At 42.2% G+C, this 26,805-nt stretch overlaps 2 protein-coding genes across 2 annotated transcripts in view; one reads left to right on the forward strand and one right to left on the reverse strand.

The window, feature by feature from the left end:
- Window positions 1-133: 133 nt before the first annotated feature.
- On the forward strand, window positions 134-4,945 carry LOC105394135 (malate dehydrogenase, mitochondrial). The gene is made up of 6 exons (XM_038118415.2): window positions 134-308; window positions 430-640; window positions 1,420-1,616; window positions 2,916-3,155; window positions 3,915-4,007; window positions 4,280-4,945. The coding sequence occupies exons 1-6, from the start codon at window positions 234-236 to the stop codon at window positions 4,487-4,489; spliced, it is 1,026 nt and encodes a 341-aa protein (XP_037974343.2). The 5' UTR covers window positions 134-233; the 3' UTR covers window positions 4,490-4,945.
- Window positions 4,946-7,837: 2,892 nt separating this feature from the next.
- Window positions 7,838-26,805, reverse strand: part of LOC105393973 (basic helix-loop-helix domain-containing protein USF3) — a 59,592-nt gene continuing 40,624 nt past the window's right edge. Inside the window, exons 14-32 of the mRNA XM_048626217.1 lie at window positions 21,465-21,634; window positions 20,943-21,123; window positions 20,456-20,719; window positions 19,687-19,871; window positions 18,384-18,563; window positions 17,773-17,910; window positions 17,408-17,518; window positions 16,840-17,113; window positions 16,334-16,458; window positions 15,758-15,941; window positions 15,080-15,203; window positions 13,949-14,122; window positions 12,997-13,351; window positions 12,580-12,689; window positions 12,089-12,269; window positions 11,506-11,690; window positions 11,124-11,228; window positions 10,476-10,708; window positions 7,838-10,248 (exon numbers count right to left, since the gene is read on the reverse strand). Of these exons, the coding sequence (XP_048482174.1) occupies window positions 10,142-10,248; window positions 10,476-10,708; window positions 11,124-11,228; window positions 11,506-11,690; window positions 12,089-12,269; window positions 12,580-12,689; window positions 12,997-13,351; window positions 13,949-14,122; window positions 15,080-15,203; window positions 15,758-15,941; window positions 16,334-16,458; window positions 16,840-17,113; window positions 17,408-17,518; window positions 17,773-17,910; window positions 18,384-18,563; window positions 19,687-19,871; window positions 20,456-20,719; window positions 20,943-21,123; window positions 21,465-21,634 (3,386 nt within the window). The 3' untranslated portion in view covers window positions 7,838-10,141. The remainder of the gene's footprint in view (window positions 10,249-10,475; window positions 10,709-11,123; window positions 11,229-11,505; window positions 11,691-12,088; window positions 12,270-12,579; window positions 12,690-12,996; window positions 13,352-13,948; window positions 14,123-15,079; window positions 15,204-15,757; window positions 15,942-16,333; window positions 16,459-16,839; window positions 17,114-17,407; window positions 17,519-17,772; window positions 17,911-18,383; window positions 18,564-19,686; window positions 19,872-20,455; window positions 20,720-20,942; window positions 21,124-21,464; window positions 21,635-26,805) is intronic.

Genomic DNA, 26,805 nt, shown 5'->3' on the forward strand with positions numbered 1-26,805 from the left:
CTAGAACAAAATGTTTAGTTCTAGTTTTTGCTTCTAGCGAGCAGAAACCAAGCAGAAACAGAACGTCCAAACCGAAACTTTATCGGTTTTAGGCAACACTATTTGTCAAATTGACATTTCAAAAAGTCCGATTGCACATCACTATTTATCTTCTGAGGTCAGCTGGGTCAGCTGGATTGTTCATCGAAAAATAAAATTTTATAAGTAAAACCGGCTTCCACCCAGACACCACCATGTTCTCCCGTGCACTGAAACCCGTCACCGTCGTGGTCGCGCAAAATGGAAAGAACTTCTCCACCAGCTCCCAGGTAAACATCATTTCCAACCACTTACAATTAGAATTCTACTGCCTGGCGACTTCGAAAGCTTATCCATCTTGGTCCAACCGTCTGGATTCTTCAATGACTAAGTCTATGCTAAAACCCGCAGAGGAACTTCAAAGTGGTGGTGGCGGGCGCGTCCGGCGGCATCGGGCAGCCGCTGGCGCTGCTGCTGAAGCAGAACGCGTTGGTTTCGCACCTGGCGCTGTACGACATCGCGCCCGTCACTCCCGGCGTGGCCGTGGACCTGTCGCACATGAACACGCCCGCCAAGGTCACCGGACACAAGGGACCCGAGGAGCTGGCCAATGCCATCAAAGGTATGCAAACTCTGTGGAGGTTCTGGAGTTGTGTTGCGTGGGAGATACTTGATTTTTGCTTTGGAAAATGGTTTGTAATGTTTTAGGATTTTTTGGCCAAATTTTGAGGGATAAACCTAATTGTTTGATGAAGTTTATTCATGTGAGAGTATACATTGCATAAATAGCTTAGGTAATACCTCTTGTGGGTTATTAACCCCTTTCTGCGGCTAGTAAAAAGGTCATGAATGCAGTAAAAGTGTTACATAATGTGTTAAATACATAACCTCATTTTCATGATAAGCAATGAATGAACTAACCTAAAATTAGAGCTCAAGGTCAGCATTGTCAAGGTTAGATTTATTTTACAGATTTTTTTATTTTGCTGAATCAAATCAATTTGGAAATACATAATAACCTATGTATGCTGTTATTTTTCATCTAAACTTGGAGACACAAGTATTTTTTTCCTTATTATAAATATCTATGTAGCTGACTGTAGTATTACTAAGTACATCAATCACAATGTCTGCTTGCAATGATTCTTAGTAGAATATTTTCCTTGTTTTTACACAGTTTTGCTGCTTTATGAAATATTTGGCAGAAGTCCAACATCTGCCTTAGTAAGTCAAAGTCAAGTGTTTTGAATCTTCCAGCTGTTTTTATTTACATGGTTTTTGTCTCTAAAGGTTTCACAACATGAAGATACTATTCATCAATTTATCAAAATAATGTTTTATGAAACTTTAGGGCTTATTCGACTTGTTACTAAACCCATATCTCTGTTTGGTCTAACCCAGGTGCGGATGTAGTGGTGATCCCGGCGGGAGTGCCCCGCAAGCCGGGCATGACTCGTGATGACCTGTTCAACACCAACGCCTCCATCGTGCGAGACCTGGCCGCCTGCGTCGCTCAGGTCGCCCCTAAAGCCATCCTGGCCATCATCACCAACCCCGTCAACTCCATGGTGCCCATCGCTTCTGAGGTCATGAAGAAGGTAAGCAAAGATGATGGATAAAGTTCTCCCTGCTATGGGTTGTGTTGAAATGTCTATTCAAGAAAATATTGATCGCTAAAATTTATCATTTTCAAGAAACATTATATCATTAGTTCAGCATTGAAATAAGAATAAATTTAATTTCTATGAAATGAAATGCATTGTGTAATGCTATATGAGTTGTCGTCAGACTCTGTTATCACAGGATTCTTAAATTTTTCCAAGTATTTCTTATCACCATTCAAGTGCACAGATAAACACAAGTCGACAGCTAAATAGATGAACAATTAAATGCTTATATGTATATATTATTATAAAATGTATATTAGATATATTTATTGAAAAGAAAATGTTTTCATGATAAATAACAAAATTTATTTTGATGATGATTTCAAGATGGTTAAAGAAGGCCCCAAATTTTGTATTAAACTTGAAACATTACCAATTTGTAGAAACACTCACTATTACTTCATAAACAATAAAAATCTTGGAAAAAATCCATGACAATACTTTACAACTAATTATGTATGTAGGTATTTAACATATTAGGTAGTTATGTTTCTAGTAAAATATACATTAGTACATACATTACATCATAGGTTAGATGTTAATGGGATTGTAATGAACCCTTATCTTTCATGACATAGTAAATATTTCAATTCAACATGAGCTATTTATACATAAGTACTTGAGTGATCTACATATTTACTATTAGATGTAACAACATCTAAGTATAATTATCAAGCTGTAGATACTTTGAAATATGTATGATATTGATCATATTTTTTGTCCCTTGACTACCTTGCCTCTTTACTTATATTTTTGAAAGTGTTTCTTAAAAAACTATTTGGCTTGGTCATAAAATTGTATAAAATATCAAATAACGTCACAATAGATTAATTTACGTCAAAAGCTTGTTATTGAACTTGATCGGATGAGGAGCAGAGCGTGTGCTCTCTCGCTGGCCCGAGTACTGATAACCTCGAGAACAATAACAATACACTGTACAGAACAAATAACATATTATTATTATACTTATACTTCATGACGTGATCAGTATTGTGGTTCTTGAAGAGTGTAGGTATGAAATTAAAATATGTGAGAACAACTCACACACTGCGACTCGACCTTAAACATTTAAGGGACGCATGTTACCACAACGTTACTTGCAAAGATATTATTAGATTACAAATTGGTTACCGGTTAGCTGGGATGTGAGTAGGATTTTTTTTCTGTAATCGAAGGTACATTTTAGTTATAACTTCATATTCAACTAACACACCATCCTCCCACCTCCAGGCCGGCGTCCTCGACCCCAAGCGCATCCTCGGAGTGACCACCCTGGACGTGGTCCGCTCCTGCCAGTTCATTGGAGAGATCAACGGCGTGGACCCTCGCTGCGTGGACATCCCGCTCATCGGCGGCCACAGCGGCGTCACCATCATCCCCGTGCTGTCGCAGAGCAAGCCCCCGGTCAAGCTGACTGACCAGAAGAAGATTGAAGCGCTGACCCAGAGGATCCAGGAGGCTGGTACTGAGGTGAGTGCGACCAGGAGTTGTCGACAAGGCGAGGAAAGATTGATAAATGAAAGAAGAAAACGGGATATCACTATATCACAGTTGGATTTTGGATAATTACAAGTTATGTTAAATACACATTACGTTGTATGTTATGTACATTGGTATGATGTGATCTTAGCTTGATTAGGTAGGAAACAGTCAAATTTGTTTATGGTAACAAGCTAATTAGTTCTAATTCTAATAAACATTATGTCCGATTAATCTCGTTGCCATCCAGATAAGATAGCCATATTTTTTAACCGTGTATAGTACTTATTCCTTAACACATTATAAAATTATTTAGAGATATGAGACAGTTCAGTGAACAAACAACCAACTGAACCTCATATATCATGATCACAATGAAACCATTATGTCCAATAATGAAAATGAAACCGCATCTACCTATACATGGATATCATCGTACATATAGTGGACAGTGGAAAGTCCATTCATAGCAATGTATGTCATGGTCTTATTATGATGCTTGTGCCAATATGAATCTAGCAGACAATGCTATAGTATAAAAAGTTCATATAGGTTTACTCCTTTTTCATTTACCGGGAAATGCAATTGCATGTACCCATGAGTTGTAATAAGATTGGATTAATCTAAGTTTGTTTACTTTTTCGTGAATGTAAAATGTTTGTACAGGGAAAAGCGCACTTACTTTTCTCTTTTCAGTCTCTCAATAGTGATGACACATTGATGGCTCATTCTATTGTTTGTATTCTGTAGGTGGTGAAGGCGAAGGCCGGCGGCGGCTCGGCCACGCTGTCCATGGCGTTCGCCGGCGCGCGCCTCACTGACGCCGTGCTCAGAGGACTCAAGGTAACTATTATTATAACCGTTACATCCTAATAAATTATCAGCCAATCGACTGTTGTTTGATATAGTCTTTTTCCATATAGAGCGCCACTATGTCCTTGGCCTTCCTAATCCAATCACTACCAATAAACAATATAATAGCGGGAATATTGGGTTAAAAGCCAAGATTTGGTACAACAGTGAAATTCAAAACATCTTGATGATTTTAGTAGGTAGAATAAAAACCGTAAACGGCTTTGAAGTAACCCCTCTAACTAACGTATCCTCTCTTCCAGGGCGACGCCAACGTGGTGGAGTGTGCGTACGTGGCGTCCAACGTGACCGAGGCCCCGTACTTCGCCAACCCGCTGGTGCTGGGCAAGAGCGGCGTGGAGAAGAACCTCGGCTACGGAACCCTCAACCAGTACGAGCAGTGCCTGCTCAAGGCCGCCATCCCCGAGCTGCTCAAGAACATCAAGGTCGGAGTCGACTTCGCCAACAAGTAGAGGGTTAATAGACAAGTGAAGACGGGATTGGGCGGACTACCGGGCTTGGAGAATTAGGGTTAATGACGGCAGCTGGGCTGATAAAGGTTGCAAAAACTGCGGTCCAGTTGCAGGGTTAACTCGGGTTTCCAGGTCGAATGAAAAGTATTATGCGTAGTTGCTCGTTTTAGAAATAAGCTGCAAGTAAGAAACGTCTCTCTGATCCCGTGGTGATAGATGCCGTAATAGTGAATTATTCAATTTGTAAGTGTTATTATTTATTTACCGCCAACAATTATGTCTAAAATGTAAGCATTTCGCAGTTTGATAAATATGTATTCAGAAATATTTCAATAGTATTCCGAACGAATTTGCGATTTCAAGTATGAATCGACCTACGAATGGTGAATGTAAATATTTTATGTTTTGTTATAAATGTCTTATTACCTTAGAATGTAATAAAAATATTAATAACTACGTATGTTTTTTCTTATATCTCTCTACATTTTAGTTTTAACCGTTGAGTGCTACTATGGAATACCCCACACTCTATATACCTACACAGTCAAGCACCGTGACTAGAACCACCTAGAACTTAATTGAGCATGCATCATGTTTTCATTTTGAAATCTGAAATAAGCCACGAGAGAGGTATTGGTTATGGTACGCTGAGGGTAGGGCTGGGACGTGCATTTTAAGTGCTCACGTGGACGCTGTAATAAATTTTAAAATAAAAACAGTAGTTGTAAAATTTCTTACATACCTTGTCCTTGGCCTCCCTCACCAAAGCACTGTCTGCTAATGGTCGTGAGTGAAATGTGAGTGATGTTTGTCCTAACGCACGTCTAACCTTCTACAGCAGCTAAGCAGAAGCACACAGAAAAAACACATGCCCAGCCTAAATTTTGCTACATAAAATATGTTAAATGAATTACAGTGTAAGGTGTAACTTTTTAACAATAGTGGCACAAAAATTTTAGAGGGCAGTACATGTAGCATTTATTGCCGCATTTTCACGACAGATGGCGTATCATACGAATCCCCCTGTCGAGAAGAAATACTATTTGTTTTTTGAAAGAACTAAATTATTCATCATGCACTTGTTTAAATTGAAATATCTTTACAGTTTACATTATAGTACCTTGCGTGCCTTTCACCTGTACGCAGGAGGAGCTCATGACCGCTTCCAACTGCAGTATCGGTATTATTTAGTGACTTCTTTAGTTAGTAGGTACATAGTTAATGGTTAGTACCTAGTCGACTCGCTAAGATAAAGAAGACCATACGCGAATGCTCCTTATAAGCTTGTTACTTACACCTTTCTTTGATATACTTCATGGTTTCTCCCTATCCTTTCTGCCTCGCTACCTATGTTGTAGTAGAAAGTGTATCTAAACTAGAGGGTTCTTTAGTTTAATCTCTTGCTTACGGATAAACGTTTGATAAAGCATTATCATTCAGAGAGATAAGTGATCAAGTGTTATTGAGGTGAAACGACAAACATGTTTTGTTTAAAACTAGATACGAGTGGAGGGCCTCAAAGTGGTTACACATATTAATTTATACGAAATAACTATCAAAAAAATATCAAACCTCATCTATTGATAGAGTTACAGTGAATAAGTAACTTAAAAGTGCATACAGTCGAAGCTCGAAGGTAAGAGTCGACATAATCCATTTTATATGAGGTACCTACAGTCTATATTATAGTCCTTGAGTTCCTAGACGGAGAGTCAAAGTAATAAAGGGGGAGACCTATGTGTCTACAATTGAGCTGTGATTCTAAATAAGTACCTAATACTTAGTAGATCTTAAGTATGGGCATGGAGCAGTCATAAAGCTGATGCATGTATCAAAAACTCTATTCTATTCTTATACATATACTTACACCTACCAAACACTACCATACCCATTGTATTTAGTTAGTACACAACAGTATACCCGAGTGCGTGTTGTTCTATGGATTGTACATACCGGTCTTACAACAAAAAACTACCGTGCTAATACGCTTTAAACCTGTTTAAACTTTGTTGGTAATACAGTATATACATTTCTAAGCTATTTTCGTTGATATATTCCCTCGTAGGTACCCCGCTATGTCTCCGCGACGAGAGATCATCCCAATAGAGCGCATCCCAGTGGGGCCAATCAGGATCGCCGTGGCGCCCCCCGCGCCCGCCCCCGGCCGCCTGCAGCGCCCCCCGCACGACAACCCCACCGCCTACATCACCACCAGGCGGGGGGGCAACACCGCCATCACCGTCAACAACAGAAACAACTCCAGACGTTGAGGAAGAACTGAGAATTAGTGATGTGCCGTGGTAGAGATGTTGAGACACATAATGTGGTATGTAAGATTGGAGGAATGTGAATTGGCTTTCGTTTGTGCTAGATAGGTAGTGAAAATTTGTATATCATTAAAAGTTTGTAATGTTATAGTTTTAATACCTATTCATAAGTAGGAAAACTGCTCTGTAAGATTGTTGAGTGTACCTAAGTATCTAAGTTGCTTGACTGATAAATTGTATGTTAGTAGGTACATAGTTTAATTTATAGATAGCTAGATAACTATAAATAGATAGATACAATAGATAGGTGTGTCAGATGAATATCTTAAGTAACAGATAAGTGAAGTTAAGCCTGTTTTTGTGATACTTAATTATAAATAAAATATGTTTTCTTAACTGTATTGTATTTTATGACTTTTCAGACTCCTTATCAGTGTAGGTACATAGGTAATTAGTAACTTATCTACGTGTGCGTACATTATCAGTAGATAAGATTACAAATCACCGTCTTCTTTATTCAAGCATTCCATGAAACCACTTTAAAATAATCCAACACTCGTTATCCCATTCGATCGACATCACATTATGATAAACAAGACACAAAAGTCTGAAGTTTAGCTTCTATTTGACCACTTGTATTTTCCTAAGCGCACTACAGATGGCGTCGTAAATGCGCAGATGTGTTTGTTTCTCGAACACCTCGATGTAGACTTCCACCATCAGCACCACCAGATAAGCACAGAAGACGGTAACCCCGGTCCAAGTACGGGCCTTGGGGTTACTGTAGCTGAACCTGGCACTTCTCTCCATGTTTTTGTTTAACTTGTATTTTGTGTTAGCTTCCTGCATTGACTGAAGTGATAGTTTTGGCATGATTTCAATGTTTATTTTGATGATTGCATGTTGCATTTACATTAAGTACCTACCTAGCAACACAGACAGTGGACACTATGCATTGCCTCATATGGTAATAGCATAGCATGTATGACATCTCGTTCCATTCGTTCTGTTCAAGTCCTCCGGTTAGCTACCCCTGCTGTAGTTGAGATGGCAGTTTATGCCTTGAAATGAAACACAAGAGTAGATTTGCATCTTATTTATTGATTTGTCCTCCCAAAACTTTGTTTTCGCTTATGATTGGACTTACAAGGATTATCTTTATCTTTTCTTTCGGCTACTTACATTACATTAATATTACAATTTTATAAAGAAATCACAATGTGGAGAGTAGGGGCCGGCCGGCGCCGCGCGGCTCTTCATACTCACTCAAAAGTAAACTTTAATCAGTCGTTTTTACACAATATGCGAAACATTTACATTATACAAACAACCGCAGGATTCGGCTCGAGGCGGGTGAAGCCTTCTGAATAGTTGCGGCTCAATTTAACACATCACACTATGAAAAAATGCACCATTTGTGTGTAGACGCGAGGCGGCGGCCGGCCCCGCATCCGCTCGCGGCGAATGAACACTCACTCGCTCACTCACGCGCTCACTCACTCACTCCTCACTCACTCATCACTCATCACCCACACGGTCAGTATTTATAAGCGGCCACGGCGGCCGAGCTAACTAAAAAAAGAAATCTCTATTGTAAGTCTTAACTAAACTGTATAATTAATTACAAATGCACAAATGTATGTATACATTAACGATACATTTTTACATACATATTATGTATAATTTACCATTTTACGAATATTCCGATAACCATGTGTACACTATTTATATAGTCTTTATTATAAGGTATTACATTTCGCGAAACAGTTCAAGTCGGTTATCGTAAATCTGGTCGGACTTCGGTGCGGCGGACGTACACAAACTATACATAAACGTAATGAATGGCTATATACAGTAACAACACAACGACATACTACGCGATACTACCGACGCGGGGCGGCAGCGAAGTCCGAATCACAAATTCAAGTCTTATACGTTGCGAGTAAGGTCTATGTTACAACTCTATAGAGGGTTGGGGACAAAGGTTGCTTGAGGAATCTGCGGGTCGTCACTAGTCGGGGCCACCTCTCGCCAATAAGCGAACGTTATTACAATATTTACAGCATTATTCAACTTCCCAGTTAACACTGTATATTTAGTACAAAAGGTAGACGCGAGAGGTTGGCCAAAAGAATACATTCAACAAACGATAAATTATTTTACACAATTTACATAATCACTTAATAATAGCTACGTATTGGACGAAGTAACGGAGCTAACCTATAGTCGTGGGGGGTGGCCTGGAAGACTGGATATCTTTCTCTTTATAAGACGCATTAATTAGCCACTTGTTAAAGAAAAAATACTGTTCCATTTTTCGTTTAATCGATTCATGCACCGACCTTTTGCATTGGAACAGTCCGCAGTCGTACTAGTGTGAAATTATGGTAAGTGATTAAAGAAACAGTAGACAATATTAAACTTCAAATTTTGTACCTAAGTATATTTAAAAAAATACATCAAAAACTTTCTAATAATTTTACATGATGAAAGAAATTTCGATAACAATATTACCAGATAAAAACGTGTTAACATCTGTAGTAAGCGTATCGATTGCTGCAATCTTTCGATTGTTTTACCAAGTTATTATATTACAATTAGTCCCTAGAATGGGCAGATTCCTCCCACACGCAGTTGTAGTTCGGCGGGTGTCTATGCGTGTGTCACTTCACTGCACTGCACTGTCTGTAGTCACTCAGTCAACACTTAAAGCTTCACATCACGTCGCCGCTAGTCTATAGACACCACATTCCCTGTTTGATTTAGTCACTTCCAGAATTACAATGTTCATTTAATATTATTATTCAATTTACAATTTTAAAGGTAAAATCACAGATGCAGACGTCTCCATTTGAGATCCTTTAAAATGCACCCTGTTGTTTGTTTTCTTTATTTTAAATTATCCGGGTAATTTCCACAGTATCCGACTTATAATAAACTATACATTATACATCCAAGTATTTAAGTGCAACAACCAGATCTCGTCAGGCTAATCTATGGTTGGACCTTACATCTACTCATTCTCTTTCACGTTCATTTGTTTAGTTTGGGATCCTCGGGCAATGTCGAGACAACTCAGCTTCAATACTGAATATATCTCTTAGATCCTCAAACTCTGTCCTAGACCCGATCAGGTCTTTGTCAATAATCCGTTTCTTCCACCTGCATCGATCACTTCTACTCCGGCGTAACTTCCAAATATCTTAACGCCAGAGGTACAACTAATCAACTCAAAGTGCAACAATAACAAGTCTTTGTCCATTCGACAATGTGCCGTACGTGGTATAGTTTAGGGTGTGCATTCGCTCGTCCCCGGTCAGCTGAGCGGGCGGCGGCGGATGACGGGGCAGCGCTAGGCGGGTAGCTGGCGCGGCGTCGGGCGGCGTCAGTCCTCGTCGGAAACTGATTCGTACTGTGCAGACATTAGGGGCGCGGGTTCGGGCGCGACGGGCGGCGGCGGCGCGGGCGCGTGACCGCTGTTGCTTGAACCTCCTGAAAAATAATAAAATTATGATGGTTAGTTATGCAACAGATAAATTAAGTCGTCAAGTAGATGATGAGGTTGATGACTATATGTAGTTAGTGGTCTAAATCAATTTCGAATACACGGGGCGTGTTAACCGTTTGTCGTCGTCACGCCGCCGTGTGCCTTTTGATTCAGCGTGTCAGCTTTGTATGATCACTCTGTATGCCGAGTGAACAATTACTATCACACTTACCATCAATAGCGACGACGCTATTCTGCGTGGGCGCGGAAACATTCAACGCTGAGTACGGGTACGCATAAGTATTGGCGGGCAGCGGATCTGGCGCTAGATGTCTTTCATCATCGCCTCGCATGACTTCCACGATGCGAGTGGTGACGTAGTGGTAGGCGGAGTCGATGAGCCCGCCGCCCGCGCCCGCGCCGCCACCGCCGTAGCGCCCGCGGTTTGAGCTCGAACTGCTGTTTCTGTGGAGGTAGATAATTATTGGGGCGTAAATATTTGTAGACGAATATAATACTTGTACTTAGGGTGTCGGTAACAAAAACTGGATCTGGACTAGGGTAAATACACGAAACATCGAAATTCACTAATTAATATAGCGCTCCTAGCGGTATCTATCATGTAATTTAACAAAGAACTAAGGAGACCCATAACTCTTGAAATCTGCAAGCTAAAATTAATAGCAGTCAGTCATATCTTTGCAAGAATGCAGAAAAGAATTTCAAAGTTGTGACCATAATATGAAGGAATAGCTCATTGAACCGATACACAGAGAGGCAGCCGATAGTTATTAGATGACAGAGTGTTGCGTTGCTCCTTCGCAGTGGCCTATATCATTACCTAATGGTCGATTATTTATTTATGCTGAACGTTTCATACCTGTTGCTATGGTGGTTGTCGGGCGGCGACACGGGCTCCAGATAGGGCGCGTGCTTGGCCTCGCCGTGCGGGAACAGCTTCTCCGACGCCAGCGGGCGACGGTTGCTAAAAAGGTTTTCACTAATCAGTACATGTGTGGAAGGTTGCATTTAAGAGATCAATCTTAGCAATAGCTCTCAATCGACCTACGGATATGTACATATAAAGTTGTCAGGCGCACGATTTTCGAAAAATGGCGCTGCATATACAATGTACGTTTAGGACCATCCAGACACCTTCATATTCGACTAAACGTATTTTTATTGCCTATCCGGCCTAAACCGCCTCTAAGAAAAAGTTAAACCTCAAACATTTCTACATTAAAATTAGCAGAACAACTCACTTATGCTGTATAAGCGAGGCGTGCGTAGGACTGCAGAAGTCCCTGGTGATGATGTTGGACGCCAGGTCGCCCAGCTTGATGCTGGTGGTGTGCTGTGGGAGAAGCTCGTCGCGCTCTGGCGGCGGCCGCTCGGGCCGGTCAGAGGGGGGTGGGGGGGCGCCGTTGTCGCACTCGCGGCTCATTGGCTGGTGGGACGAAAAATAAGGTTATTTGGGTTTTATTGTAAAATAATAATGAATGCGCTCGAAATTCGAGTTTGTAATGAGCGATATGCGATTGAAACAGATTGATTAAGTAGGTAAATAAAATACGGCAGAGACACACTGCAATTTTAACGTGGCCGAACTGCCGCTAATCTATAATACACAGTGATCAAATATATTGTTTATCACTCACACTGATCAAGACTGTCCAGGATAAATTGACTTCTATACCTCTTGTGTAAGTAGTTATTCTTACACAGAAACCAGTGCCAGGCGGTCATAATGATGAAACAAATGGCAAAAGATCTTATCAGATGGCAAACTGCTTCTTTAAAATATTACAACTTAAACTTGTACTTTAGGATGTAAACTTTACATACCGGGAACCTAGTATCCGTAGACGTCTGGCTGATCTGATGCGTGATAATAGCATCGATCAGCGACGCCGCAGTCAACGTGCCCTCAACCCGGCTGTCTCTTCGCGGCTCGGGGGCCGCGGGGGGCGCGGGCGCGGGGGCCGGGGGGTGCGGCGCGCCCGCACTGCTCGCGCTGTTTGGACGACTGTTGGGAGGGGAAATGGGGGTTTTAGGAATATGTTTGATATTCAAGCTAACATTAGACAAAGTTAAGTAATTTTGGAGGATTTTTGTCGAGTAGAGAGACACCGAAACGTAGGTGAATAACATAGAATAGGTATAGAAGCAAACGATTTACCCTAGACTTGCTAGACAATATCTAGACGGGACTGTATACTATATTACAAGTCAGCTACGACTTCGAATTGATTTCGTAACAAGCTCCTAACAAATTTGGTAGGCAAATGACAGTAAAACCCAATACATAAAATTAACATTTAAAATAATTATGTTACCTGTCTTTCTTCTCTACGTAATGCGTTTGCGGCGGCGGGCGATGCTTGCCGGCGGCGGTGTAGGCGGCGTAAGTCCGTCGGTCGTTCTCTTGACTAGCGGCGCTTTGCAACTGTTGGGAATAATTATTGTTGTTTAGATAGTAGAGTATTGTGGTGTACCTCAAGGGAGTGTGTTAGGACCGCTTCTGTTTATAATTTATATTGATGAAGTTTTATGTTTGTAGGAGATATTATGAAGGCATATAAAGCTGCACTTGGTAAAAAACTAAACGGCAACTTTTCAGTCCTGTCTGGTGATACTGATATATAAACGTGTGCATTTCGCTATTGCGCATTCATAGCAATATTTGTTCGTGCATCAGACAAGCGGCTTTTACGGAATCTTCGAGCAAAACGTTTTATAAAGTTAAAAAATACCTGTTGCGGATGCGGCATATGATGGCTCTGATGCTCTCTGATCTCCCTCTGTCGGTCGTGCATCATCTGGTTCTGTTGCTGTTGGTGTTGGTTCTGCTGATTCTGTTGGTGTTGTTGGTGCTGACTCTGCTGATGCTGTTGGTGCTGATTCTGTTGATTTTGCTGATGTTGTTGATTCTGCTGATGCTGTTGATTCTGTTGATGCTGCTGGTGCTGTTGGTGTTGTTGTTGCGCTTGCTGCTGCGCTTGTTGCTGTTGTTGCTGCTGTTGTTGTTGCTGCGCCTGCGCCTGTTGTTGCTGTTGATGATGGTGGTCCATCATTTGCCGCTCTTGCATCACGTGGATTGCGCGTTCTCTGCAGATGTTAATGTAATTAGTTGTGCTGTTGGGACATCAAGTTAAGGTCATTTTACGACAGAACTTTACAATGCAGAATATCCTACTAATATGATAAATGCGAAAGTTTGTGAGTACATACACATGTTTGTTACTTCTACACGTCAAAACGGCTGAGCCAAAAAAAAAAACACTCACTCACGCCTCGTACTAATGTACTCCCTTGCGGGGTAGGCAGAGGTGCATTGCTGCACCCACTTTTCGCCAGAGTGTTATGTTAGTCCCAATGTAATAGGGGGCGGGCCTATTGCCATTTTGCGGGCACATCCAAGACCCGAGAACAAATATCTGTGTTTAAACAAATATCTGCCCCAGCCGGGAATCGAACCCGGGACCATCGGCTCAGTAGTCAGGGTCACTAACCACTACGCCATTCGGTCGCCAACGGCTGAGCCAATTTAAACGAAATTTTGGTATGGAGTTAGCTGACACCCTTTATTAACACATAGGCTATTTAGCGGCACATTTTTTCGCTGAATTCCCACGTGCAAACTTTTTAAGGCGAAGCGAACATCGCGGGATCAGCTTGTAAGAAATATTTTAGAAGAAAACATACCTATCCCTATTCTGTTGTAACGCTATATGCCTGTCCCTCTCTCGGTCCATGTACTGCGCCTGTTGCACGCGTCTGTCCCGCTCTAGCACGCTGGCCTGGTACTGGATCTGCTGGTGGTACTTCTGCTGCGCCTGCGCCTGCGCCATCATGTCTCGTTGTAGCCGCTCTTGTATTCTGCAATATGGGGTGGATGTTAGGGATATGACGTTGTGGATAAACTATTTACTAGGAGTCGCCAACCAATCGTCCCGTCCTAAACAGTTTTTTAGGGTTCCGTAGCCAAAATGGCAAAAACGGAACCCTTATAGTTTCGTCATGTCCGTCTGTCCGTCTGTCCGTCTGTCACAGCCGATTTACTCGGAAACTATAAGTACTACAGTGATGAAATTTGATGGGAATATGTGTTGTATGAACCGCTACAAAAATATGACACTAAATAGTAAAAAAAAGAATTGGGGGTGGGGCCCCCCATACATGTAACTGAGGGATGAAATTTTTTTTTTCGATGTACATACCCGTGTGGGGTATCAATGGAAAGGTCTTTTAAAATGATATAAAGTTTTCTAAAAAACATTTTTCTTAAAGTGAACGGTTTTTGAGATATCAGCTCTCAAAGTCGTAAAAAGTATGTCCCCCCCCCCTCTATTTTTATAACTACGGGGTATAAAATTCTAAAAAAAATAGAGGTGATGCATGCTAATTAACTCTTTCAACGATTTTTGGTTTGATCAAAGTATCTCTTATAGTTTTTGAGATAGGTTGATTTAACTGTAATATTATATTTGCTGCTACGGAACCCTTTGTGCGCGAGCCCGACTCGCACTTGGCCGGTTTTTTGTATTCGGTTTAAAACCAATAAAAGGCTTGTTAACACATCCGATTACAGATAGAGAGCAATTAATAAAATATCCATTTTTTTAAATGATCATCAAATAATACTTCTCATGCATTTTAACTCGAAGTTCTTTAGGTACACAACAAATTGTCGACCAAAAAACTCTGATTTTTTACTTTCAAAAACACTTGCCGTCAAATTAATAGTATTTCAGTCAGAACGCTACTATCCTTGTATATCCCTCATATCTTTATAACTTATCCGTTAACCATAAGTATGCATTCCTCATTCCTCACCTGATATCATGCTGCGGTATGTGGTTGGGCTGCTGCTTGGGCTCGGGCTTCACCTCCCCGCGCGGGACCGGCAGGGCGGTGGCGGCTGATGCCACGTCCACTAGCGATGTGAAGGCTTCGTGACCTGGGGGATAAGGGGCATATTAGGGATGGTGATTTTGGAATGGTTCTAAATTTTGTTGCAAGAACAACGTGTTTACGTTAATATACCAGATCTTCTTAGAGCATCAGTTAAAATGTCTAGGCGCCGGCTAGTCCACAGCGCTTTGCACCATGGAGACATTATTAGAAGCGGTCTCCCTCACACGCCGACGTTGGCGCGTAGATGTAGTGTACATCGTGACGCGGCCTACGGCGGTGACACTTGACGCGACCTACGGAGTAAATAGGAGACCCGGGCCTAAATCTGGTCAGAATGACCTTACGACCGATTCCGGCTAATGCTGAATGAATGATTGATTTTGGTCGTGCGCTTTCAAATATTTTGACGGGTCACGTATTGCAGAAGACAAATATCTCCCCCAAAAGGCTCCTTTGACTCACCGGGCGGCGGGTACGCGTGCGCCGAATGCCTCTGTATGTCGCTGACGTTCTCGCGTCATCGGCTTCCTAACATAGATCTACATAACAGCATCCATCTCTATTGACACGCTAAGAAGAAGAAGACTTATAACTCACCAGGCGGAGGATAAGCATGCGCCGAGTGCCTCTGTATGACGCTGACGTTCTCTCTTCTCTGCGGCGAGTACTGCTGCGGCGGCGGCGAGCGGCGCGCGCACCCGTGCATCTGCTGCGACGTGATGAAGTCCGCCATTATGATCTGCCGTTGCTCGTAGGGACTGCGCGTGTAGGGCGGCTGTTGCTGTGAGGGGATGGATGTTGTTAGATTAGGATGGTTATGCATTAAAATTATAAAGAGGAAATTGATTGTCAGAAAATATAGTGCCGATTTGAAACATACTTTTACCATTCCAATGCAAAAGTTTCCCTAATGCTATTGGTTACTTTTTATCTAGGAATCCTCGCTTAAAAGTCCTTTCTGTGAACACGTGGAAAAGATAGCTAGCTGGTCTGGAAGTTTTTTTCATTTTGCCACATCTTGTGACAATCCAATGAATTTTTGATGTGATAGACACCCTCTTACAGGTTTACTTTACTCGCTTCCACTACTAGTAGCTCATTAAACTGTACTATCACATAGTGAATTCATCCGGGGTGCCCGCTATTATTGACGCAGAGAGAGACAACACTCACATTAGAGAAGGAGGGCGAGTGCGGGCGCGGCTGGCTCGTGTTGTAGTAGGAGCCTCGCTTGTAGTAGTCGAACTGCCGCTTGTCCGCCAGGTGCGGGTGCACGGGGGTGCCCGCTGTTATTGATCCTGTTAGGACAAAGGGGAGTTAAATAGGTATAATGTTACTTTTTAGGTCATAAGGGACTTTTTAGGGGAAGCTGATTTTGAAGCAATAAAGCTGACATAAAGAGGTTTCGAAAACATAAGATTTGCTTATGCTGAGATCGCACATATGCTTGGTGATCTAATAGGAGTGTTGATTCTATAAAAGCCCCATTATTCTTAATTTAGCACCGTTCAAAATGAGAGACATACCAATTGAGTTGTACATAACATCACCCTGGAAATTCCATGACGGAAACATAATTTACATAGACATCCGACATCACAAATGCAACAAAACATAACCAATACGCGCACAGAACCAAAAACCAACAAAAAAAGTAAAAAAGCCGGTCGATTACTTACGATACTCACCAGTCTTATTGTCATTGGGCGGCCGCGTCGCCTGTTCCAGTGGCGTGCCTAGTGTTATCGACCCTTTGGCCGCTGGTAGCTTAACCCTCGCCTGCATGGGTGGTCTGACGGGCCCAACACCATATTGCCGTGGGGATGCTGAAGGTGAAGGGTTGGTGTTGGGGGGTTGGTTCGACGGTGCACTGGTTGAGATGTTGGGGTTCGCCCGGTACGCTGTTAGGTTCACGTTGTTGTATTCCGTCATGTTTCTGTATACTTGCTGTTGCTGTGGGGAGAGTAAGGGTTGTTATTAGAAGATGATAAGATTGATATAAATAATTATGGTTTGAGAATTTGATACTAACTGGCACATGGGGTGATTATCTTGATATAATACTCATTAGGTACCGATTTGGCGGGACGAAACCTAAATAACATCAACAGCGACAATATTCATCAATAAATATAGATAGATAGACAGATTTTTAGGCTTTGACAGCACCAACCTACAATTTGCCTCATGTCCAACATAACATTTCTAGTAACCGACTACCACAAACACACACAAGAGGGTACTCACCGGTTTCCCCTGCGTCACAGACACAGACACGTCGTTCCGTGGCCGCTTCACACTCAGGTCTAGTAGGGGCTCGTTGCGGGGCTCGATGTGCACCACCATCAGCCCGTCCTGCTACGGAATATGGGTCATAATTGCATGTTGTCTATGTGAAATGTTGAGGGAAAAATATGTCGGCTAAGCTGGGAAAGTTCGGATTTAATTCCGCCAGAAGTAGGCGGAACATCAGAATCAGTTATCCGAACGAAGAGTAGTTTGTAAAATTTACGTTCATCAGATTTGATTATATTTATACGATGAATATAAACATTTGACTTTGACTTAGAGCCTGCATGCTCTAAGCTTGGTGGTAAGTATATAATAAGTACCTTATTGTTAGGTCGTAGCGGGGTGATGGTGGCGGGGCGGTGCGGGGAGCGGGGCGCGGGGGTGTGTCCGCTATTCACAACACTGAGCGTCGCGAGCGACTCCCGTGGTGGTAGCGGCGTTGGCGTTGATGACGTCACCTGGGAAGAACATTACATTGTAGTATTGCTTTGATTATTGTAATCGTAGTTTACTAGGTATTTGGTGGAAGGAAAAAGTGCGGCTGAACATAGGAATTAGTGTTGCCATAGGAACAGTAAGATCGAAAATGAGCAACCAACTTCAATATCTTCTCTTTACGGCCGATACCAAAGAGAGTAGCAATGCGATGGGTGCTAACTTCTTTAGGAAAATCTTGTTGACTCCATATCTAATTATTTACAGTGGACCAATATTTAAAGTAGTTGAATAAGGAAAGCCAAAAACAGATGGCTAATGCAGCAGACACGATTTAATAATCTAAAATTATGAGTTATCTCTCCTTCAATACCTTATTATGATGAAGACCGAGTGTGCTGGCGCTTCTTTTAAAGGCCTATGCCCAGATACCAACCTAACATGGACTTTTATTATCGGGTGATAATGATAATGAGTTAACCCAGTAGTTTCTCACCTTATTATGATTATGTTTAGGCGGTCCATTATTAGCGTTCTTGAGGCTGATCTCGATCATGTTGAGCACGACGTCCCTCACGGTGAGGGGCGCGGGGGAGGCGCCCTGGGAGCGCGGGGGCGGCGCGGGGGGCGCGGGCGGCGGCGCCGGGGATATGGGCCGCGGGGCGGGGATTAGCTGCTGTGGAGAGAAGGTGACGGTTTAGGAGTGAAGTTAAATATTGAATATGAACATCTTGGATGAGAAATAATAACACTTTCAAGCAAAATCAAATCACAGATACTTAACTCTACAAAAAAATTTGAAAGATTCTTAATTTTCCATAAGGCCAGGGTGCTACAATATTTTATATAGCGATATTTTTGTCGTTGAACATATTATGCGTTCATAAATATGTCCATGGGCGCATATTATGCGATTCGAAGATCGCGAGAAAATTATGTGAACAGCGGCCGCTACAGCTACACGGATGCCTTATCGACGTCGATTAACTCGTTTAATTCGCGTTCCATAAATTACAGCGCCGTATTTATGGCAAATCGAGATATATTAACGTTTACCCGTGTAGCGGCAGGAGGGCTACTTTTAAAATCATGTCGCAAAAAGTCGGATCGCAGTGCCCGCCTGGGCTAAGACTAAAAGAAATCACTTCCACACTAACCCCGAGCACCTTGGCCGTGGGGGCATCATTCTTCTCGTCGGCGGTCTCTATGTATCTCCGAGTATATAGTACGAGGGACACCCCTTCCTCATATGCTTCGCATAAGTATATAGTACGTGGGACACCCCTTCCTCATATGCTTCGCATAAGTATATATACCGTGGGACACCCCTTCCTCATATGCTTCGCATAAGTATATATACCGTGGGACACCCCTTCCTCATATGCTTCGCATAAGTATATATACCGTGGGACACCCCTTCCTCATATGCTTCGCATAAGTATATATACCGTGGGACACCCCTTCCTCATATGCTTCGCATAAGTATATATCCCGTGGGACACCCCTTCCTCATATGCTTCGCATAAGTATATATACCGTGGGACACCCTGTCTAGCTAATCCTAATTATCCTAATTTCCTAATTAATATTATAAATGCGAAAGTAACTGTGTCTGTCTGTCTGTCTGTTACTCTTTCACGCCAAAACTACTGAACGGATTTGAATGAAATTTGGTATACATATAGTCTAGACCCTGGCAAAGAACATAGGCTACTTTTTATCCCGGAATTCCCACGGGAAAACTTTTTAAGGCGAAGCGAAACGCGCGTGAACAGCTAGTATACAATATAGACACTAACCCCGAGCACCTTGGCCGTGGGGGCATCATTCTCCTCATCGGCGGTCTCGGTGGCGGAGGAGTCGTACTCGTCGCGGCGCGGCGGCGGCGGCGGCGCGGGCTCGGGCGGCGGCGGCGGCCGCGGGGACTCCGCCGACGCCGTGTCCGTGTCGCCCGAGCTTAGGATCGAGTCTTCTGTGTCGCTGCCTGGAGAGTTTATGAGGTATGGTGAGACATTTAGACAGAATGCTATGCCTAAACAAACGCATATTATGACTTACTCCGATTTATTCTAATCAATCTTTCTTATAACTAATTAAATTATTAACAATACCAAGACACGTTATTATCGCCATTAGGATATTTTTAAATTAACTACCTTTAAATTTTCGATTTATATCAACAGTGTCGACTAGCTTCTTTTCCTTTTGAATAACTACTAAGAACTGAATGTGTATTTGTATTGAAAAGTTATGAATAAATTAAACAATAATATAAGTATTATTTGTGAAAAGACCTTGAATATTGTCATGAATAATTAAATATGTAATTACTACTTGGTGTATTTTGGTGTTACGCGAATACTGTCGCCAACCAAGCTATCCATTTATATCTTTTAAACCGTTTCTTATGACTAAGATAACGCTCGATCAAGTTATTGGTCAAATTACAAGTATAAACTATCAAATGGATCCATTCGTTTCCGATGTACTTTCTCATATACTACACCCACACATTCCAACCTAATAACACTCATTCTTCCTTCCCAAAGAAAAAAACCAACAACATACCTTTAGGCACCTGCCTCTCAGCCACCAGTGCATCCAACTGAAACCGCTTCCGGTACGTGAAGTAGAAGGCCTTGAGGCTGGCCGGGGGCCTCCCACAGGACGCGGCCATGCGGTCCCACGCTGTCCCATGCTCTCGTAGTAATGTCCTGAATCTTGAAGCTTCGTCTTCTGTAGGTTCAAGGGTCGGCTCCCCGATGGTCTCCAGTCGCCTCGTTATCCGCTTGAAGCACGCTAGGCAACATTTGCTTAGCTCAGCTGGTATGTCTGTGGATGAAGGAGGTTTTTAATACAGATGTGATGGCCTCTTCTGTATTGGCAAGTGGAAACAAATGATAGTGCAGCCAAAATGCGAAATAGATGAACATCTCGATTTAATTTCAAAGTGTTTTATCCACTTTACAGTAATATGCAAAAGTAAAGTACTTATATCAATTTGTACACTTGTACTCCTAGCGCCATCTACCTAACACTTTTCAACAATACTCACTAAACTCGTCGCACAGCGGCCTCTTCACATCGGGCGGGAGGTCGTGCCACCGCGGCGGCAGGTGCCTCAGCCGCTTGGCGCGCACCTTGGGCGTGACGCACGACGCCACGGGACACCACGTGTAGCGGGAGACCACGCAACGCACGTGGCAGGCTTCGCATACTCGCGCGCCTAGCGCCATCTGGTGGGAAGAGTTAAAAGGTTAATCTTTGTGGATTTGTATGGATTGAAATGAAAATAGGAGACGTGAGATTATAAATATCCATGGTGATGGGATCTTTTTACTATCGTGTCGTTAATAAACACTACTACCGCTATCGCTACATGTACTACAGTTGTGTTACAGCGCAGGACTAGAGCTTGTCTCCGTGGTGAACCGGTGAGGATGATCAAGATCTAGCAACCCTCTCGTCCTCCTACCATTACTATTTACGACCCAGAAAAGAACTGAAGAGACAACTGACCTCCTCCCGTACCTATGCCATAGTGTCTGTACTACTATTCACAACAGAGACAACTGACCTCCTCCCGTATGCCATAATGATGAGCTCGCGACCGCGACACGCTCCGGGTGGCGCCGCTGACGCCGCAGACAGCACAGGTGGTGGGTGGCGCGGCGGCGGCGAGCGTGGTGGTGGCGGCGGGGCTGGGCGCCGTGGGTGCAGCGGAGGGTGTGAGCCGCTCGATCAACGCTGTTGGAGGGACAAGTAATGTTAGTTAAAGCGTTATGTTATGGGAGGTGTTGGGCTAGGGGTAAGAGGAGCAAAGTTGCTGAAGAACCGATAGACTTTGGGGTCGACTGTCTCCAGCCTGTATTTTTTTTGCTGATGATGATGATCAAGTAATTATCTGACAAGCAAGCCGAGTGAGTTTTAATTATCTAAGGGGATAAAAGGTTGTTGTGGTAAGTAACAAGTTGGTTCATACACAAAACACAAGTCCTTAAATAAAGCTGGTCGCTATTTTATTACTACATTTAAAAATAAATTTAAACTCGCATTGTGATATGACAAAAACTAAAATCGTGATTCACATTGTGTTATTAAAATAAACTATTTTGCTATTCATTCAGCTAACTAAATAAAAGTTCATCAAATTAGCTATCCCCAATCAGTGCTTGTTATTTAAAACAGTTTTAAAGCTATTTAAATCCGGCCGACTATGCAAAATCTGGAATCCATTTAACGTGCATACAGGGATAAATAATTAAATAGCTGAAGCTGCGATTGCAGCGCTAAATCTGAACTAGTTAACATGTTTTGCTTTGCAAATTGACACCCCAACGCTGGCCGTATGAATTTTGTATGCAGGCGCGAACTGGTATCTTGTTTATTCGAAAATACACTTACTGACGATCTACTTTAGGTCTACAATGCCGAATACGGATAAGTATGTTTGCGCCGGATCAGCTACGATTAGGTTGCTTGTTAGTGTCAATATATTGTTTGATTCTATTACTGGTACTGATTAAATATCACCTACAAGGTCTACTTAGTTCTGGTTTGGTATGTTATATTTGTTAACCAAATTACCTACAGCATACATTTAAGTATGTATATCAATAACCGGATGAGCCCTAGACAGAAAAGGGTCAAAACCGTAGCGAATAATTACATTAAAAATTGTACACCCCTCATAATGTATTTACCCAGCCCTCCCCGCCAATACGGTGAAAGCAGATTAATAAAGCAATCGCAGCTTAATTATGCCTTTTAATTAAAACTGCCAATGAATATTAAAACAGCCGGACCCATTTGCCGAACGATAAATATACTGTTAGATGAAATTACAGCCTATTTTAAATTCAAACAAAAACATACATGATAAAAAATATCATATCATATTTTTTACTAAACTGTTTATATACATTAAAAACACAGTTTATCTATGCAATGTTTTTTTTTTCAATCTAAACTGTTGCTACATCCCGCACAGAGTAAACAAACAGAAGTACCCGCTATTGGTTAGATCTGTTTGATCGGTGTGCGACTAAACACATGGCGGCTCTCGTTAAATTCTCTCGCGCCGCTGCGCGCTGAGCGGTCGGCAAACAACGTACACAGATAGAGAGCCACAAACCAGTGTAACACACAGATGAGACGGGAGTTGGTGTGGACTTTGTATGTTTTATTTGGCTGGTTAATTGAAAAATATAGGTTATAATACAGTATTATGCATAGAAAAAAATACGAGCATTAACGAACCATTAACACTAATCGATATCATTTATAAGCTCAAAGTAAAATAAAATGAATTATTTCGTGGTTGATAAGACCATTGAGTTTAAAAAAACCACCTTACAGCACTTGATCATTTTCAAAACTAAACAAAAGCGACACCCACGTTGGGCGCCAACTACAAATCCGGTCCCTAGTTGGGCGCCAACTCTGCGAAGGTAAACGCAAACTGCAGCCGTGCACTGAATAATTGACGGCGGACGCGCGGGGCCGATCTGTGTAAACGGGCGTAATTAACAGACTAACTAAACTACCTGGTGCATTGTTTGAACCAGTGCCGCGGGCGTTGCATTATTCAGTGGCGGTAACTGTTGAAAGTTTGTTTGGTTTTTTATTGGCACTGGGAATTCGTGCTATCTACATTTTTGCCAAAAATATATTCATAAGAACAGTTAAAATTTACATCCATATTTTTTTTATCTAAAAAGAATAAACCTAAAAGGATTGCGGGTGCATTATTATTTTCATAACACCACTAAGTTTATTCTGAAAGGGAGTTCTACGTTTGCGTCTAATAGCACTCTAAGTATTATTAATTGGGTGAAATCTCTCAGAATTCCAGCTCTCACTAATTACTGTTTGTCGAACAATGTGCAAATACGTCTTCTCCGTATCCTACCGACTGCGCCAGAGACCCTCACTAGCCCCAATTAAGACCTAAGATATATGTAGTAAATTGAAACGGTAGCTTAACTTGATAGACAGCTAAGCAAATAACTATTTCAATCCGTTTACTCCTTAAATAATAACAACAGAAATAGTTTCAGGAGAGGATCTAGGCACTGTAATGAGTGCTAAATTATAACACTAAAATATGAACATAGAGAATATTAGACAAAGTGAATAACGAATATCCGTCACAGAACACATGTGTAATCTGTGAAACGGAATACTTTATTATACTGTCTGCACGTGGATTACATATCGATATCATGAAATTGACACCCTGTATATGTGCAATTTTCGCACCGTTACAACCAATAATAACATTGTATACATTCGTGTCTGAAAAAACAAACAATGGTAAATGATCTGTAAGTTATTTAAGTATTTCCCATTAAATATTTCATAACTTATACCTATACTCATGATCCTTCTACGCGTGAATTCACCGGTTATTTTGAAATATTTCTTTCAGGGCGATTAAGGTTAACACTGTAGTTAATCCGTAGAGTGCCCTCACACGGGAGTGACCTGTGATGGTTATAATCCCGCTGGCCGTCGACGGGTTAATCCGGACACACGGAATACGAGAGCGGGGTCCGACAGGCCCTTTCTGTGTAATTAGCCAACTGAAATATGGATTTATTTTTCGCTTTTAAATTGTGTGATAGTTGTTATGATAGACAAAATAGTTATTTTAATAGTGTAGGTACTTAAATTTTCGTATTGATATTCGAAAGAGGATATTTCTGGACCACTTTTAGAACTATCGCCGAAAGTATTTTAAAGGCATTCCCACCAATATGGGAGGAAGTATTCTATTATGAACTTATAAAACATCGGAGCCAGAGAAATAGTCTCCAGCCTATATCTCAAAGCATTTGAAATTCGTAATTCCCTTGCGGTAAACCGGCAAACAGCTGTTATGCAAACAGAGGGGGATTGTCATCATTCAATATCGCGATTAAAAAGTTCTTTCATTCATTCAGCGGTCCCGAATCCCTGAAGAGTTACCTGTGACGAGCGCACGGCTTTGTGTTGTAACGACTATATTTACAATTTATTTATTTTTAAATGTTAGTAGAAGAGTCCTAGTACCGAATATAAAATATAATGAGTAATAGTAAATTTAACAAGACTCTTAAGATTGTTTTACGTTATCATCGGTCCAACATTTATGCCATTTTTCCGATTGTTTAAACATCTTCGTCTCTACTCAAACAGTCGCCCGGAGCGACGGTGGAACGTAAAAAATATTACATATTTTATTCATGAGAAAAAACCAAACACTCTCTCTTAGATCAGAGAATCTTTGCTAAATGAACACTGGTAATTTGATGAATGTTTGGAAATAGGTACGCGCTGTCTCGCGCTGTTTGCACAAGATAAAATACGTGTTTCTACTTGAAACATAATACGAAACGGGAATAATGAGGTAGGTAAGTAGTTCTATTCGATTGTAGTTAAACAGTTTTACATGTAAATTGCCTTTTATTTGTGTTCATATATGTTGTATGTATGCTGTCAAGAATTTTAATATATGCCACCCAGGCCTACAATATTTAAAGCGAAAAATAAATCCAATTACCCATGTATATTATAGATATTGGTCGTAATTTTTTTTCAGTTTCAGAAACACTTAAAAATTCCTTGACAAGCCCCTGAGAAATATTCAAAATGTTGTTTGAACAGGGCGAACCCTGTCGCGGATCTCAGTACAAACACTTAATTCACTCAGCGGCCCCCGGAGCCCGCGCGGCCGCCGCCGCCGCCGCCGCTTCGACAAACGCGCTCGTTAAACAACGCTCTCAACGTTGTCAAGATTTCTGCCTCAATTACCGCCATGTACTTGGAGATAGGGACGGCTAAGGACATTCTGCAGTGTGGGTAGTGTGTACATAACGGTACTTCGGTACATGGATGTCACTGAAATGAGGATAGGAAGGCAAATTATCATAGAAAATATTGTCTTATTTTAGAAATATAGTTACAAATAAAAGAAATCGCATTCCGTAGGTATGCTTTGCTGATGTTGATCAAAATGTAACAGTATACGTGTATCTTGAACTCTGGTAGTACCTACTGTCCTTTGTGTAAAGACACCACAATTCAATTTCCGCGATTGCTCGGGTAAAGAGCCAATTAACAATGTTTGCCTGCCATTAATTAGAGTCGAAAGGGTTCCGAAACTAAAACATTCATCAGCCGGGAAATTAAAAAGAAAACTCGCGAGGGTATATAAGGGTGCGTTTAGAGCGCGAGTCCGGCAGATTGCGGGCGGCCGTGGCGCGAGCATGTTGTCTCTGTACCGCGCGTGGCTGGGCCCGAGCCCGTGTGTGGCCAGACCGGCGCCTCCGCCGGGCGCCCACCGCCCTGTGCCTAGACGAGCTAGGGCTCCATCGCCGCCATCCAGTCCACCACCAGCCTCACCCTCCTCCACTACATCCAGCGAGCTAGACGTTGAACACGTTGAGTCTCCAGCGCCTCCGAAGGAGACTTCTAAGAGCACTGTGTTGGACATCGCATCATGCGATGGTCCTGTGCGGTTCAGCCGCGTGCTCAACTCGGCGTGGCGCGAGAAGCCGTCAGACCCGAGCTGGTGCCGGCACCGCAAGCCGCGGGCCACCTCCGTGCAGTACTACCCGTGCAAGACCTGCGGCTCCAAGTTCCCCTCCTACTACTTCGTGCACAAGCACCGCAAGCGCTGCCATGCTGACGAGGCGGGTGTCAGTGCCGAGACCGAGCACGAGCCCGACCCTGAACCTTCGACCTCCACCGCCGCCGGTGCACAATGAGCAAGGCACACGGACAACGCAAACATATCAGTATTTTAAACTAGTGATCTAGCGTACGAGCTTAAGGAGTTAAGGACTGTAGTGAAATGGTGTACGATTGTTTTTAGTTCAGTAAACTTTTGAATTAAGACGTGTGTTTCAGATGTTTTGATTGTAGACATTTTGGGA

The sequence above is a fragment of the Plutella xylostella genome, chromosome 16, assembly GCF_932276165.1.
Source record: "Plutella xylostella chromosome 16, ilPluXylo3.1, whole genome shotgun sequence".
Taxonomy (NCBI): Eukaryota; Metazoa; Arthropoda; class Insecta; order Lepidoptera; family Plutellidae; genus Plutella; species Plutella xylostella.

Bases quoted from the DNA above. Each gene is read 5' to 3' on its own strand.
- LOC105394135 (XM_038118415.2), top strand. From the start codon at position 234: ATGTTCTCCCGTGCACTGAAACCCGTCACCGTCGTGGTCGCGCAAAAT. The intron at 641-1,419 runs GTATGCAAACTC...GGTCTAACCCAG, and splicing joins GCTGGCCAATGCCATCAAAG to GTGCGGATGTAGTGGTGATC. The intron at 4,008-4,279 runs GTAACTATTATT...CCTCTCTTCCAG, and splicing joins CCGTGCTCAGAGGACTCAAG to GGCGACGCCAACGTGGTGGA.